A 17,982-nucleotide genomic window follows, 5' to 3' on the forward strand; every position below is an offset into this window, starting at 1 on the left:
GCGAGCTGCGGTGATTGGAGGAGAGAGGCCAGAAGACGCTGAGGCGTGTGTGTGTGTGTGTGTGCGTGTGTGCATCATACACAAATATTGTCACCGCAAGCTGCGATGATTGGAGGAGAGAGGCCAGAAGACGCGTGGCTCTTTTGGCCTCTCTTCATGCGCATGCGCACTGAGAGTGCGTCCATTCGGAAGCTCTCGTGGCTCGTTGGGACAGCCATTTTGGGTTAGGAGATAAGCACAGGGAGCTCCCTTGTAGCCTACCGTATTTTCGCTGACCCATTGAGCCAGCGCTATTCTCATTCGGGGGTGACTACATTTGATACAGAATGGGGGAAGCAGCGTGTTGTGTTCGTCTCCGTGCTGCACAAACCACTCGCCACCACTGAGTGTCTTTAAAATATGTCAGTAGCAAGTCAAAGAAATGTGCACTTTATTCAGAAAGTAAAGTTTTGTGAAATTCTCTTTTTATTTTCCTTATATAGTTGTACGCATGTGACATCATACACTGTAGTAGTCTCCTCTTCCAGCAAGGACTGCGCAGATACTTAAAATATTCGTAACTTTTGAACGGATTGTCCAATTTTCCTCAAACTTTCACTGATGTGTTCTACTAATATTGCTGCATTCTCTCAATCCTTATGTATATGAAGGTGGACTTGTCCTTTAAATTCAAAAATTTTCTTAAATTTGCATACTTAAGGGTGAAGTTGAAGTGTTGACAACAGGTAACATGCAACGTTTGGTTCTGCCAATAGTCCCTTTCTGTTTGAATTGATGACTTAAAGTGACTCGGTCGAGAGGAACCTGGGAGAACGACATCTTATCCGGTCAATGGATTTGAAATTTGTGCGCATGCACTGGCCGTCAATGCAGTGTAGCTTTTGGGCAAGGCCTTCTTACTGTTGGCAAAACCCTCTCGCTGTATCGCGTTGCTTTCTGGGTGGGTAAGAAGAAGCGATCCCAGCCGAGCGGGCCATGTCAAAAGGGCTAAAAGCATTGCGACTCCGCCAGCTCATGAATATTCACGATAGGTCCTTACGAGGAGGAGCGACTCAATTTTGAGAAACACGATGCGCAGTGTGCCGCATATAGGCTGTTTCGAAAATGGCGGATGGGACAGGGAGAATGGAGATGGATCTGTAAAAAACGTCTGTTCAAGATCATGGGACCAGTGTGAACAAGAACAAGTGAACGACGGGTAGGAATTAGATAAGAAATGTATGTATACTATTAAAGTAAGTTTTTTTGTGGTGATATTCGTAACCTATAGAGCCGCGAAGATCTGTGACCAACTGTGTTTCTTTTTCAAGCTTACCGATATAGCACTCTTTTGACTCAGGGCACTCCCACAGTATTATTGTGTACAAGGGGCGCCCACTGCTATACACATAGGTTATACATGTACATTGTAGTACCACTATTGTTTTGCTGTACCAATACATAACAGAATGAATACTTGAGATTGCTGACTACATACAAGGTATATCATGACATCTGCCATCAATGTGTGCACATAATACACCATAATATGAGCAAATGAAGTTCCCTTTTGATATGTCATAAAAATTGTCCACTATACCATAATGTTGGTATCTGCATGGAGAAGATGCCTCATTATGCACTCATGTCATGGGCATGTTCCTTCCCAGCTCCAGAGGATGTGGGAAATCAAGACTTGGTCTGAATGTACAGAAGACACATATAAGTATGCAACATGGGCAACACTGATTAGCTGAACAGAAGTGCATGGGGAGCGGATGTCACACAGTAGCTGCCTGCTGTCTACCCTAGCTAGAACCTACGAACAAGTGCAGCAGTTGTGAATAAAAATCAGAATACATTGTGTCACCTTTCTATATGCAATGACATCATCATCATGATTTCCTGCTACACAGCAGACAGCAATTAATTCTTCATCATAAACATTAGCAGGTGAGGGGAAGAATTGTGGAAACATCAATTCACAGAAAGAAATAAATGCTGAGGTTTTATATTTTGTCACAAAAGATAATTTACATAATATTTATCAGCCTGAATTTGCAATGATAAAATCACTCTATATTTGGAAAGTTGACAATATTCAGGGGTGTGAGAGTACTTGTAGGAAAGAAAAAAAGTCTGGAAAAAAATCAAAAACTTATGGGAAAAAATGTCTAAAATGCCTTTATAAACTACATGTATAAATATTTCATTGCATCTGAACTGCACAAATCTGAGAAGCGGATTTAGGGAAGAGCAAAAAAGTCTGAAAAAAAAAATCAGATTAAAATCTGAGCTCTCACAGCCCTGTATAGTGCACCTGGTGAACATTTCTTCAGTAATATACTTTTTACATAACGGGATCTGCACAAGAGCTTAAATTTTCATCGAACACAGTGTTATGATAGCTGACATGTAATGGGCCTCCAACTGTAATACATACGTGTAGTACATGCAGTAATATGTACATGTACTGTATATTTAATATACATTGCAGTTTCAAGGACAGCATGAAATCATTTTTCACATAATGACATATATATTAAAGGAGTTAACATTCACACAAGAACCTGAAAAAAAAATATTAAAACTTGGAAAGGTTTTTTTTTGGGGGGGAGGGGGGTGGGGGTATTCTTTTGACACTGATGGATTTTCTGTATTTAAGTACATGTATTGTACAGTATTCTCAATTTTCTATCCATATTCTTAATGATGAATTAATTGTCCCCGCCGAACGAGTTCGAGCAGGGGACTATGAAACGGGCTCCGTACGTGTGTGTGTCCGTGTGTGTGTCCGTCCGTGTGTCCGTCCGTGTGTCCGTCCGTGTGTCCGTGTGTCCGTGTGTGATCAAAATCTTCAATTTGCTACTTCTCTGTCATTTATGAGCCAATTTTGATTCTGTTTGCTTTATATGATAGCACTATGTGGGAGCTTTGAAACTTCTACACAGAATTTCAGTTGTGACCTTTGACCTTGACCTTTGACCTATATTGTACATTTTGCTACAAAATGCTACTCCTTCGCCATTTCTAACCCGATTTCGATTCCGTTTGCTTTATGTGATGGCACTACGTGAGGGCTTCAAAACTTCTACACAGAATTTTGACCTTTGACTTCTTTGACCTTTGACCTTGATTTTTGACCTATATTGTACATTGGCTACAAAATGCTACTCCTTCACCATTTCTAACCCGATTTTGATTCTGTTTGCTTTATGTGATGGCAATAGGTAAGGGCTTCAAAACTTCTTCACAGAATTTTGACCTTTGACTTCTTTGACCTTTGACCTTGATTTTTGACCTGTATTGTACATTTTGCTACAAAATGCTACTCCTTCGCCATTTCTAACCCGATTTCGATTCCGTTTGCTTTAAGTGATAGCACTAGGTGAGGGCTTCAAAACTGCTACACAGAATTTTGACCTTTGACTTCTTTGACCTTTGACCTTGATTTTTGACCTATATTGTACAATGGCTACAAAATGCTACTCCTTCGCCATTTCTAACCCGATTTCGATTCCGTTTGCTTTATGTGATGGCAGCAGGTGAGGGCTTCAAAACTTCTACACAGTATTTTGACCTTTGATTTCTTTGACCTTTGACCTTGATTTGTGACCTGTATTGTACATTTTGCTACAAAATGCTACTTCCGGCGGGGACATATATTACGCACCGCGTAAATTCTACTTTTCCTTGTTGCTTCCTAAGCTCAGCCACAGTAACTTGTTACTTGCCTGCATCAGGTGTGGCAAGAATTAACCCAAGATGGATATTTTCCTAGAGCAGTTTGTACAAAAAGCAAGAGATTTGGCTGTTGGTGTTACTTGGGGGAAAGTTAAAGATGATGTATGTATGTTGTGTAGTTCAAAAGTTGTGAAAATTAATGATTTTCGTTGAAAATCCACGATGGCCCCAAATGACCCCCATGGCACATGTTTTTATGCCTCCGCCACGAAGTGGTGCCGGAGGCATTATGTTTTCGGGTTGTCCGTCCGTCCGTCCGTCCTTCCGTCCGTCCGTCCGTCCTTCCGTCCGTCCGTCCGTCTTTCCGTCCGTCCGTAATGAATTTTGTGGACAAGGTAACTATCAAAACCTGTTGAGGTATCCTAATGAAACTTGGCATGTATGTGTATTAGGGGGTGAAGTTGTGCCTATCAACTTTTGGGTGCACGTGCTCAAGGTCAAAGGTCAAAAGGTCAAGGTCAAATACATAAAATTTCACTATTTCCACCATATCTATGCAATGCCAGAAGATATTTTCTTGAAACTTAGTGTATACATGTACTACCCAATTTAGATTCTCTGGTGAAAGTTTGGGTCATGAGGTCAAAGGTCAAAGGTCAAAAGGTCACGTAAAAGTATTAAAACTTCTTTTTTTTTCTCTGTAAATTGGAAAATTGTTCAAGGTATCTTCATGGAACATACATTGTAGTATATATATGTACTGACTGGCAGTGATTATCTAGAGAATGTAGGTTCATGGGGTCAAAGGTCAGGGGTCAAAGGTCAAGTGCAACACTTCAAAATTTTACTATTTCCCTCATGTTCATGCAATGCCAGCAGGATTATTATTTTTTTTTTACACTTGGTGTATGCATGTGTAACCTAATAGAAATTCTCTGGAGAGTTTTTTTTTTCTTTTTCTTTTTTTTTTTGCCTCAAAGTTCAAAAGGTCAAAGATCAAGTGAAAGTGCTGAACTAACTTTTCCTCCATATCTCAGAAGTGGCTCAATTTATCGTGAAACTTACAGCATATTTATGCATGTTCTACCTGAAAGTGATTACTAGTATCTTATGAATTTTAGGGTCAAAGGCCAGATGAACATGGTAACAATTTACTATTCAGTACAGAAATTGCACTTTTTCTCCATACCGGTACCATGAAAATTACTCAATGCATAAATGTATGAATGGGTCAAAGTCAAGTTAAAGTCCTTAGATCCCCAAATACATGCTCTCCTATTCATCCAATTAAACCAAGGTCAAGGAAGGTGAACATTCAACACATTTGTGACAAACTTGTCATTTCAATATTTTGCCAGTTTTGTGAAAATGTAATCACACATTGTCCACATGTACTATCTAGACCTATTAGGAAAATCATGCATTATGGCGGAGGCATACCAGTCGCCATAGCGACATTTCTAGTTGATTTTGGAACAAAACAAAAAATCATTAACTAGACACTCTGTAAGGGTTACAAAAAAGTAAATTAAAAAAAAATGTGTTCAGAGGGTGCATAGGGACCCCATTCCTACCAGACTGAATACGTGATACGCTGTTAACGTATATCACTTAAAAAGAAAGGAAGATTCCGTGCAGATACAAAAGGTTGAAAATACAATAGATTGAAAATCCAAGATGGCCACCAGTGACCCCCATGGGACATGTTTTTGACTTGGGAACAAAAAAAAAAAATCATTAACTTAGACACTCTAAGGGTTTACAAAAAAAGTAAGTTAAAAAAAAAATGTGTTCAGAGGGTGCATGGGGACCCCCCATCCGTACCACACTAATTAGGTGACACGCTGTTATATCACTTCAAAAGAAAGGAAGATTCCTACCAATCACAATAGGTGATACACTGTTAGCATATCACCTAAAAAGGAAGATTTCATGCAGATACAATTGGTGATACAGTGCAATGGTCACCGCTTAATCAGGATAGGTCAGGAGACAAGTTTTTCTCCCGTTTAAGCGAGGCTAATGCTTTAACGGTGCCTGGTATTAGCCCATGCAAACCATACAATATGAAGCCCAGTATGTGGGCATTACACTATTAAAACCATGTACAGTTATTAAACCCACTGATAACCACAGCAACAAGTGCACACATGCTACAACATGAACACACCAAACAGCAATAAAAAAAGACAAGTATAGTCTCACAATTTTGGCAAATGCATCATCGGAACAAACCTTTGTTCATTCAAAGATGGCCCTTCCCTTTTACATTCCTTCCCAAATAGCACAGAACATGATATATTCCACCAGAATGACAAGACTATTGTAAATCTATAACATATCTGTGATATTTGAAGGTTGTTAGCCGTTAAAATTCAAATAATGCACCAAACGCTCACCACAACGTATTCTGCGTACTAGGCACAGCTGCATACATAAATCCTCCTGTGGTTGTAATATGATACTTATACTTCGAACAACAGATATGCATTGTCAGAAAAGAAGAATTCACGGCGCTAGTGTACTTTCACACCTGTTTGTCAAACGACCTCCAAACAACCACAAACTCACCCTGGTTTTTCAGTAACCTAAAATACTTCCATCTGAGTCTCCAAAGTCCACTTTTAGCGTTTACAAGTGTCCGAAAATCGTTGGAAAATCTTGATCGTTGTCGCTGGAATTGCTGCTCAGTGCACAAGCACAATTACGAATTGGTCTGAACTTAGCGACACAGCCGCTTTTTCTATGGTGTCGTTGAAAAGCTAAAATCTGTTTTTTCCTTGTAATTGGCCAAGTTTTCCGTTAGCGGTTGTGGCAAAGTCTTCCGTTAGCGGTTGTAGATTCATGGCAGCGGTTGAGCATGTGTGCAAGTGTATGCTGCCACTTATATCATTCTCTTTCTTTTCTTCTTTTATTTTCAGGTAGAATCTATTCCCCCTTCCTAGAAATGGTATTTTCTTTTTAAAGACACCATAGAAGAACTTGCCGTGGTCACTGTGAGATAGCTACATTCAGATCAATCGCGGTGCTCGCTGCTGTGCTGCCGTGTGTTTTGTACATCGTGCTGCGCTGTCTGCTCCTGTGCAACGCAGTTATCGCTGAGCGAGTAGCTGCGACCAAGATTATTCCGAGAAGTAGATAAATGACAAAATGGTGAAAATTCCATTTCTACTGGACTTGAAATCTCGCTCTGATGCAAGTATTTAGGTTACTGAATAACTACGGTGAGTTTGTGCATGTTTAGAGGTCATTTGACAAACAGGTGCGAAAGTACACTAGCGCCGAATTCACTAGCTTCTCTTACGTTGTTATCAATGGCAAATAACAACACCACTTACATGAACTACATGTACAACTAAGTGCATCACACAGGTCTGTAAAACTAGACTAGTATTTAGATTTGTCATTTTTGCGAAGTTCGCAAAAATTATTCAAATCTTAACGGTCAATTTAACTAAACAAATAAAGACCCTCTTGAGTTCAAAATTTACAGGAGGTTTCCAAATATTGTTTTCTTCAATACCTAAGTATTCTCACCAATTTTTCAAAAATTTGCATGCAAAAGGGATTGGCTGTCTTTAACCCACAAAATAACCCTATTTAGAGTTCACAGTACATACAGTTGTATCAAGTCATGATGTGTATGTTAACAGTATGCACATTACGATAACACTCATTGCAATGCACAAACATTTTTCATGTTCATGCCTCCTTCTTACACTGTCAGTCGCACACAAGCACACACATTACATGCCTATAATATGCACAAATAGGAGGGGGAGAGTATGGGCCACACGTGGGGAAGGTGACTCTCCATATCGCATTGAAGGGATAATATTAGTGCATTGAGTAGAAGCTGACAACGCTCGACACGACCACCTGCACTACTTCCTACTGTGTAACCACGTTCTGTTTAGACTGTGCAATTGGCATTATCTATCTGGAAGTATTACAGCCAAAATTTGTTCCCATAAAGTGGTTCATGGTTCTGATTAAGTGGTGGAAATAACGTGAAAAATTTGTTACTTCAAGTTTTGTTGCGCTTCAGCGGGTTTCCCATTAAAGCAACATTCCCACTATTGTGCAATAAGTTACGAATGCCACGATAGGTCATTTGTAAATGATCCAGGAAGTTTTGTTCAACTCAACTGAAATTTCATGTTTGGATACAAGGTGATGCGAGTCGATACGTGTGGGTACACTCGGATGTGATGTGGTCACGATTGGTCTATTTTAGGCAATACAATTTGTCACAATCTGGTTACCCGTTGTATTACTATCCGACAGGATTGTTCCGATAGGATTGTCCCGATTGAGTCCACGATTGGTACAGATCTAGCACGATCATAACGATCAAGATCCCCGATCTGGTACACGGAGTTATGTTTTGATACCGGTCTACGTTTCAATATGGCTACCGCAAACCAATTGGTTTGTTGAGATAGGATACGATATCTTTCACGATGGAGTTGATTGAAAGCGACCAACATTTGAGACATGATTGGACCCGAATGGGAATATTATAGCCCTGCTGGCAATGGATTTCATTGTTTCCTTAACTTCTGCAGAGTGATTACAATCCACAGCCATTGATGGGTCGACAGGTTGAAGATGATGGCAATGTGACATTTGCAGTATTGCAAAATACTAAATTACGTTATCATTAGATCTAGAGAGGAAGAAGGCGAGCAACACCCAGACCAGCCACAACCTCAGATTGTCTCTCCTCTGAATTATTCTAAAGATATTGACTATTGACAGATTATTTAATCTCTGGCATGCTCACCCCTCCCCCCCCCCAAAAAAAAAACAAAACAAAACAAAACAAAACAGATTAGATCATTGCCCCCTATTCCCCCCCTCAAAAAAAAAAAATAATAATAATAATGATAATAATAATAAAAATACAAATACAAATACAAAATACAAAATGAAAATACATTCGAGACAAATGTTTGCGCCTTCCTCTGTAATACATGTACAAAATATGGAACAAGAGGATGACATCTTTTGAATGCTAAATATAATATGGTTTAAAGCTGCCATCAGTATAAGAAAGTTGGCCGAATTGATAGTATTGCTTGTGTGTTTAGTTTTATATTCACATATTATGCCTTCTTATTTCAAAATGTCTATCTTGTGGAGGAGGATATTGAAAGTTTGCTTTGGTTTGGCTTGATTTACAGTCAACTTCGGATAACTCGAATTCGTCGGGACTGAAGAAAATGGTTCGAGGTACGCGTACGTACGTCAAATTTTCTTCGACTTATCCGACGTTTATCGATGTTCAACATGGTATCAGTTATAGTGCCTACCCATTGTTTGCATGCTTGTCAATTGGAATTGAATCGACTTTTATATGAATGAATTGAATGAAAATTGGAATTGAAATCACAAATTTCAGAAATGAAGATTTTGGTGGCCCTATCGCGCCACCAAAAAAAGTCGGATGTTTGCCTTTACTTTTGAAAATGAACAGCGGTAACAATCGGCTCTGTAAGATACTAAAATAAATGTCGGATGTTTGCTCATACTTTTGGAAATGAAAAACGATAGAACTCAGCTCCGTATGGTGCTAAAACTAATGTCAGATATTCGATTTTGCGTTCGGAAATGAATAAGGATAACAATTGGCTCCAGAAGACGCTGAAATAAATGTCGAATATTTGCTTTGACGTTCGGAAATGAGAAACAATATTCAACTCCGTACGATGGTTAGATAAGTGTCGGATGTTTTCTTATACTTTCGAAAGGAAATAGTAATAACATTCGGCTCCGGAAGATGTTAAAATAAATGTCAGATGATCGCTTTTATGTTCGGAAGTTGCAGTAATATTCTGCTCCATACGATGCTAAAATAACTGTCTGATGTTTGCTTTTAAATTTCGAAATGAATAACAGTAACATTCCGCTGCGTTCAATGGTAAAATTGATGTTTGATTTTTGCTTTGATGTTCGGAAATGAGTAACAATAACATTCAACTCCTTACGATGATAAATTGAATGCTTGATGATTGCTTTCACGTTCGAAAGTAAATGGCAATATCATTCAGCTCCGGAAGATGCTAACATACATCTCGAATGATTGCTTTTACGTTTGGCATGTTTGGAAGTGAATAGCAGTGACATTCTGCCCAATATGATGCTGAAAAATAACATTGGATATTTGCTATTACATTTCGAAATCAATAGCAGTAACATTCAGCTACGTTTGATGGTAAAATAAACGTCTGATGTCAGCTTCGACGTTAAAAAAATGAAAAACAGTAATATTCGGCTCCGTACGATGATAAAATAATTGTCAGATGATTCATTTCACTTTCGGAAGTGGACAGCAGTAACATTCGGCTCCGTATACGATGATAAAATAAATGTATGTTTGAAATGAATAACGGTAATATTCTGCTTCGTACAATGCAAAAATAAATGACAGATTGTTGCTTTTACATTTGGAAATGATTAACGGTATTAATCCGCTCAGTTAGATGCTGAAACAAATAGCGGATGTTTGCTTTCACATTTGGAAATGGATAAGGATAGCATTCAGCTCCGTAAGATGCTAAAATCAAAGTCGGTTGTTTGCTTTTACATCTAAAATAAGTTAACGGTAATATTCGGCTCCATAAGGTGCTAACAGACTAATGAATGTTGGATGATTGCTTTTACGATAAGAAATGATTAACGGTAACTTTCGGCTCTTTACAATGCTAAAACAAATGTTGGATGCTACCAAATGTCGGCAAATACTCCCACTTTTTCATTTCAAACGTAATTTTTGACCTCCTAAATATATAGGCATCAACTTTTATAATAATCTATATGCCTACATGTATTTGCTAGATCTTAAAACACAGAATAAGATGATTGGATTTTCTATTCATTTGTTTAAGACATGGGCGTCTGTATCACTTTAATAATGCTTTATATTCATTTTTCTATGTTTAGTTGGACCGATTTAGTTTTTCTTATGTTTTTCGCCATTTTTGTGTGTGTGTGTGTCGCCAGTTTTAAATTTCGAGTAAATTTGACCACCAACAAATAAAAATCAGGGATACTGGTGGCCCGATAAAAGTTAGTGTGGAGCCCTGTCTTTTCTATTCTTTATTATGCTCGGCCTATACTTCCACATCATATTCTACAATATTTTCATAATCGCATTGCTGAAAAAAAAATCAGTGCTTGCGTTCTCGGGGAAGAATAACATTATTCGTGAAAGGCAAAAAAAAAAAGTTTTTAAAAAAGGCACTACGCAGGAGATTGATATTTGGACAGTGGACCGTGATTAATGCCAAATATATAACTGACAACACCTACGCAGGCGCGCCACGACGGTTAAGAAATCTACGCGCACGGTATGACTATCATGATCAAGAATTAAAACAGAGTGGTTAAAGAAAAGAAGATGATGGGGCAGAGCGTAGTGCTTTATCGTAAGCACTCCATTGGCAAAGTTGCTCTGACGTGCATACCGTGTAAGTATGTAGGTAGGTGTTGGGGATTTTTCTTGTCAGCTGTGTACCTGGTATTTCTTTGGGCGCGCGATTGTTGTGGTCGGGAATATTTACAGTCGAGTGTGAAAAGATTTGTGACATGTCTTCTTCGGTACTGTCCACGCGCGCTTAATTGGAGATGCTGAGTGATGTTTGCAATTTCGATTCGAGCTACATGCTGGGAAAAACAATAAGTTAATTAAGATCGGGACAGTAGATTTTACTTCAAGGTAACCGAACTTCCAGTTATTTTCTTCGAGCTACGCGAATTTTAATACATGGAAACTCCATAGGAACAATCGGGACTTTCATTTTGCCCCCGAGGTAAGTGATATTCGGCTTATCCGACGTCGAGGTATCCGAAGTTGACTGTATTGTTTTATTTAACAATGTTTACATAACTAGTATACACACAGCACAAAAACTAACTCTCCCTAGTATCAAAGTAATGCCGCTTTTTAAAGGTTTTATGACATACAAATGCATGTTGATTTGTGTTGAATCATGATACCCTCAACATCACTTTTGCGGTGAAACAAATATCTAGAAACATTCCATATATTTCTAAAGATTTTTTCTTCTGTTTTTCTTAAGATTGCTTGGATACGCCCTCAAAAAAAAGCAAAAAAAAAAACCAACTTCCAAAGCAAGATTCTGGTTGTGACCTCATCTGTCAATCATTACTAAAGTACTGATATGTCTAACAAAAGATATTGTAATGCACCTTCCCCTCAACTCAGCATAACTTGCATATTTCTGTGATATGATGTGACTAGTGGAAAAATGAGCAAAGAAAATGGGATTCCATCTGGATTCAAACCCGGGATCTCCCAATGCTTGCCCGATGCTCTACCGAGTTCGAATCCGGGTTCGAATCCCGATGGAATCCCATTTTCTTTGCTCAATTTTCCAATAATAATCTATATTCACTTCTGATCAGTTTTCCTCTGTTTACGTTTGTTACATACTCAAAAAGCTGCATCACTTCGGTGATCCCTCGCATTCATTCCCAAGTTGAATTATCCTTCAGGTTTATGCCAGGTTTAAGTGCGTGCGTGTGTGTCACACACAAAGCGCACTGCTATAGCTTCTGACCATCTGAGCATTGAGAATTTAGGGTTTCTGGGACGAACACTGAACTAGGGCTTTCTACAGCTCAGTCGTTAGAGCAACGGGCTGGCATCCGGAGGTCTCGCGTTCGAATCCCGATGGAATCCCATTTTCTTTGCTCAATTTTCCAATACAGTTGAACCTCTCTTATCCGGCCTCCCTTTATCCGGATCTCTCTATTATACGGACACAATCTCGCCGTGATTTTTTTTTTTTTTATTACGGGAGAAAAGAGGGATTCTCAACTCCTTGAGAACTCCTAAACAAACACACATGAATTACATATACTTGATACATTTCTCAATAATTATTGAGGTAAATCATCCCAAGAATTTATAAAAGAAAATGATTTCATTCTTGCAAACACGAACCTCTATTTTGGGGTCTGTTACTGAGTGTAACAATGAAAAGATTGCAGTATACACATTACTACATGTGGTACTACAATGGGCTACATCAGTACCACTGAACTCAGTTCAGTGATCAGTACATGTGTATGTATATGTTTTTATACATATAGTACATGTGTATGTATAAAGCATTGAGTCTCCCGTATCCGGCCAAATCCCTTATCCGGATGAGCCCTGGTCCCGACTTGTCCGGATACGAGAGGTTCAACTGTAATAATTTATATTCATTTCTGGTCAGTTTTCCTCTGTTTACGTTTGTTACATACTCAAAAAGCTGCATCACTTCGGTGATCCCTCGCATTTATCCCAAAGTTGAATTATCCTTTGGGTTTATGCCAGGTTTAAGTGCGTGTGCGTGTGTGTCACACACAAAGCGCACTGCTATAGCTTCTGACCATCTGAGCATTGAGAATTTAGGGTTTCTGGGATGAACACTGAACTAGGGCTTTCTATAGCTCAGTCGGTAGAGCACCGGGCTAGCATGTGGAGTTCTCGGGTTCGAATCCCGATGGAATCCCATTTTCTTTGCTCAATTTTCCAGTAATCATTTTTATACTGACATTAGTCAATACGTCATGCAGACATAGTGTTGCCTAGGTTTTCTTGTTTAGTTTTTTTTTTTCTTTAAAAAGTTATGCCATTTTGATCAGGGAAAACTACTTTTGTGTGTGTGTCTGTATAAAGGTCCTATGATAACAATAATGATGGTAGGCTCCCTATGTATAAATATATGTAACAATTTGTAATACAACATTAATCTCAAATAATAAACAGTTTAATTAAATATATACCTCAGATAATGCCAATAAAATGCCCATACAATCATGCAATTAATCATTTGGAAATAATTATCTAAAGATGCAGGCTACCACCTTGAGGAATACAAAATATATAGTCTGCGAGTAAAACATGGGAAATGTGCAAAAATGAGCGGAAGGGACTCAACATGATTAGGAAGCATGATTAGATGAGATCCATACGTTTTGTTACAATCCAAGACAATCTAATGCGACGATCACGATAAGAAAATAAGCGTGTTAATCGTAAGAAATTTTTAAACCATCCAATAATTTTCTATGATTAACGCAATTGCCACGATTGACCTCAAGATCTCATCTGATACGATCTGATAAGATCACCACAATTGCTTCAAGATTAAGACCACGATTTTAATCGTGGCGCCAATTGTGATAGTGGGAACACCGCATTAAGGGATTCCCAGTTAACGGGTGAGCACTGTATTGTGTAGGTAATAGCATATCACATAAAAGGAATTTGTACAGATACAGGTGATCCGTGATCATTCATGGATCACCTAATCAATTACATGTACACATACAGTGTACATGTAGATTGCATTTGTAGCAGGGCCTATTTCAATCCAGGCATGAAAAGATGAGTCCTGGCTTTTATCATTATTGTCACTTTTCTTTTCTTTTCTTTTCTTTCTTTTTTGCAGCCATTTGAATGCCAAGTGTTATTGTGAACTTTGTTTTGACTCTGCAATTGTAAGCTTTTTCAAACTTCATATTCAGTTTTTCATTGTCTCTCATTAACATCTTTTTTAGGCACCCTCCCAACCAAAACTGTACTGTCCCTTCAAAGTAACGAAAGAGGATAATTGTTTTGTTTCGTTTTGTTTTGTTTAGTTTGTATCTCCAACTTAGATGACTTAATAATGTATCTGAATATGAGCGATAGAAATCAGGCCACAAGGTGTTTATGATATCTTAAATATTTACCATTGTTTCATAGGTGGAAAAAGACCTCAGATGGAGAGATCTTACAGGATGATGGCAAGCCTGTACTGGAGTTCATTGCCATTCAGAGAGTGGATAACCAACAGTGGGCCATACCTGGGGTGAGTTGTTGGGGACAGCTACATGGAATATATATTTAGATAATTTTTTTTGTGTCAGACAATGAAGCCTACATGTGTTGACATATTATGCAATATGTCTCAACCTTGAAAATGCAATTCCATTAAACTGCTGACTGCTAGTCTCACATACATTGTAAAACTTGTATTTGATTAAACTGCTGACTGTTAGACTCACATGCATTGTAGAACTTGATATAATATCTACTATATATGGCTATGCCAATGGAATTCCTGTAGTTGGATTTGTAAAACGTGTTGTTAGCCCATGCTTATACAACGTGTCCCAGAAAAAACAAAACCGAGATTCATTGTATTTTTGTCGAGCCCACCGGAGGTGAGGGGAGACTAAGGGATTGCCTGCGGCGTCTGTCCGTCCGTCGTCCGTCCGTCCGTCCGTCCATCCGCCGTCCGTCCGTCCGTCCGTCATCTGTCTGTAACGCTATAAAAACTTGAATAACTCTGTACTCTGGGCTTCAATTTGAATCAAACTTGGAGGGAAGAGTGGTCATACAAAGTTTTACCTTTTACCAAGTATGAAGATCACCTCAAGGTTAAAGGTCACAGGCAGGGGTCAATGAACTTTTAGGGCCCAATGTTAAGTTTTTAGGGCGCGTTTCGATTATGGGCCATAACTTTTGATCCGTATGTGTATTTGTGACCAAACTTGGATGGTAGATGTACCTTGAGGAGTTGATGGTCACCACAAGGTCAAAGGTCACAGGCAGAAGTCAATGAACTTTTAGGGCCCAATGTTACGTTTTTAGGGCGCGTTTCGATTATGGACCATAACTTTTGATACGTAAGTCTATTTGTGACCAAACTTGGATGGTAGATGTACCTTGAGGAGTTGATGGTCACCACAAGGTCAAAGGTCACAGGCAGAAGTCAATGAACTTTTAGGGCCCAATGTTACTTTTTAGGGCACGTTTCGATTATGGGTCATAACTTTTGATCCATAAGTCCGTTTGTGACTAAACTTAGGTGGTAGATGTCCCTCGGGGAGTTGATGGTCACCACATGGTCAAAGGTCACAGGCAGGGGTCAATGAACTTTTAGGGCCCAATGTTAAGTTTTTAGGGTGTGTTTCGATTATGAACCATAACTTTTGATCTGTAAGTCTATTTGTGACCAAACTGAGATGGTAGATGTACCTTGAGGAGTTGATGGTCACCACAAGGTCAAAGGTCACAGACAGGGGTCAATGAACTGTTAGGGCCCAATGTTAAGTTTTTAGGGCGTGTTTTGATTATGTTTCATGACTTTTGATCCATAAGTCTATTTGTGACCAAACTTGGATGGTAGATGTACCTTGGGGAGTTGATGGTCACCACAAGGTCAAAGGTCACAGGCAAGGGTCAATGAACTTTTAGGGCCCAATGTATTGTGCATTTTATTATGACTCCCAACTTTTGATCCATAGGTCCATTTGTGAACAAAATTTTTTTAAAAGGTGTACGTATGTGGGCAAGACACATTACGGCACTTGCCTTTTTTTTTTGCGATTATAGTCATAACTATTATTGCTTTATGAGATGTACATGAATGGAAAGATATGCTTCTCCTCTGTCATTTGATGTACAACTCAATGTTCATATTCCACGCATAACTGAGTTAGTACAATAGACAGTAGTGCTACTAAATTTTCATTTGCATGTGCAAATTGCAGCTTTGAGCGAGTTTTTCACATTTTTCCGGCAATCATTTTCCAAAATGAAAATCATAGCCTTAATATCCATCATTTTTTCTTTCATATGAAAGCTCATGCGTAAAAAAAAAAATATATATATATAAATTGATTTCACACCTGCTAGAGAAAACTTAATTTCAAAATATACTTTAATTTTACCCTGATAGGAGGATAATTAAAGAGGGAATCATTAAGATTTCCAGACTTTGCATATAACAATGGTTGTCATGCTTCGATGAATTTATACACACGTGTGTATGTGGGGGAGGGGGTAAAGGGATTATTAGAAGAGGTTCGGTTGTGAATAGGGTCTAAAAATAAACTGATGATCATGAGCTTGCCCGACCATGTGGCAGACCACAGAGCAAAGAGTGTTCATTGTAACGGAGTTGGTCTTGTTCTGGGAGCCTGCAGCAACTTTCTGTGACCGATTTGCAAATCGTGATGTTCCTGCGAAGTTAGTGCTTTGGAGAAACATTAGAAAGTATTAGCATGAAGGGACAAGCCTCAATCTCAACAAGGGTCGATCTGGTCGAAGGACTGTCAGATCAGAAGAAAGTGTGGCAGCAGTAAGATGTGGCGTGGAAGACAACCCCCAAGTGTCCATGAGGAGGAATGGGCTGGTGATATCCAATTAGGCTTCATTCCATCGCATTGTTCAGCAAGACATGAGATGGTATCCCTTCAGCAAGATATGAGATGGTATCCCTACAGGATGCTGTGTCTTCATCAGCTCCAGCCTGAAGACCATGCGCGTCATCTGCAGTATTCCAGATGGCTTCTCGATCACGGTGAACGATTTCTGGAAAACACTGTGATTGACGACGAGTCCTCCTTTTTCATGGATGGCCGTGTCTGCAGTCACAATGTCCGCCGGTACACACCTCATCATGATCCACCTGCATTCATTTATGAAAGGAATATGCAAGCCAAGAGAAAGTGTCTGTGTGGTGCGGTCCATCAACTCATCATGAGGGAGAGATTGCATCAGCTCTTCCAAGACAGAGTCGTCACCTTGAATCATCCCATTTAATGGCCTCCGTGGAGTCCTGACCTCACCCCTGGTTACTTCTTTCTCTGGGGCTTCCTCAAGGGAAAAGTCTTTGTCAGTCCTCGTGACCTTGGGGATCTCAGAGCCAGAATCATTGAAGCGGTGGACGCTCTCCGACAGGACAGAGGAATGATTTGCCGCACAGTGAGAACCATGAGGTCAAGGGCGCAGACATGCCTTGAAATAAGAGATGGCGGTCATGTCGCATGAACTTGAACTCTCATTGACAAGCTTAATCAGTTTATTTTTGCATTATGATTATGAAATGATAACAAGCATAATCAAACTCAATTCATTTCAAATGATTTCTCTCTTTTTTTTGTCCAGACATAATTTATGCTTGATTTGTGAATGGTTTGAAAAATTCTTAGTGCAATCTTGTAGTTGGCTTGATTTTATTAAATCTGTTATGTTTGCAGTTTTCCTATAGGTATCTGATCCCAAACACGTTTCTTTGTTTTTCCTTTGCTGTCTTATCTGTGATTTGGACAAGTCTCTGTCTGTGTGATGTTATGAGGCCTAAAGGCTTTGGAAATCCTGTGCTTATAGCAAACATCCTCTTTATCTATTCGGAGAGATCAAGTAAATAAGGGATGGTTGTTATGTATGATTATGCACTATTGGCTTTCCATAGTGTTGTTGCCATGACTACGGCCCCAAATAAAAGATGGCTACAACTAGCTGACATG

At 39.1% G+C, this 17,982-nt stretch overlaps 1 protein-coding gene across 1 annotated transcript in view; it reads left to right on the plus strand.

Annotated features, from left to right (window-relative positions):
- The window catches only part of LOC139740097 (transient receptor potential cation channel subfamily M member-like 2), a 191,763-nt gene that overhangs the window by 135,225 nt on the left and 38,556 nt on the right, over nucleotides 1-17,982 (plus strand). Inside the window, exon 15 of the mRNA XM_071650683.1 lies at nucleotides 14,429-14,534. Within this exon, the coding sequence (XP_071506784.1) occupies nucleotides 14,429-14,534 (106 nt within the window). The remainder of the gene's footprint in view (nucleotides 1-14,428; nucleotides 14,535-17,982) is intronic.

This window comes from Diadema antillarum, unplaced genomic scaffold, assembly GCF_040938485.1.
Source record: "Diadema antillarum isolate AM-2024a unplaced genomic scaffold, OU_Dant_1.0 seq00000835_RagTag, whole genome shotgun sequence".
Classification (NCBI taxonomy): Eukaryota; Metazoa; Echinodermata; class Echinoidea; order Diadematoida; family Diadematidae; genus Diadema; species Diadema antillarum.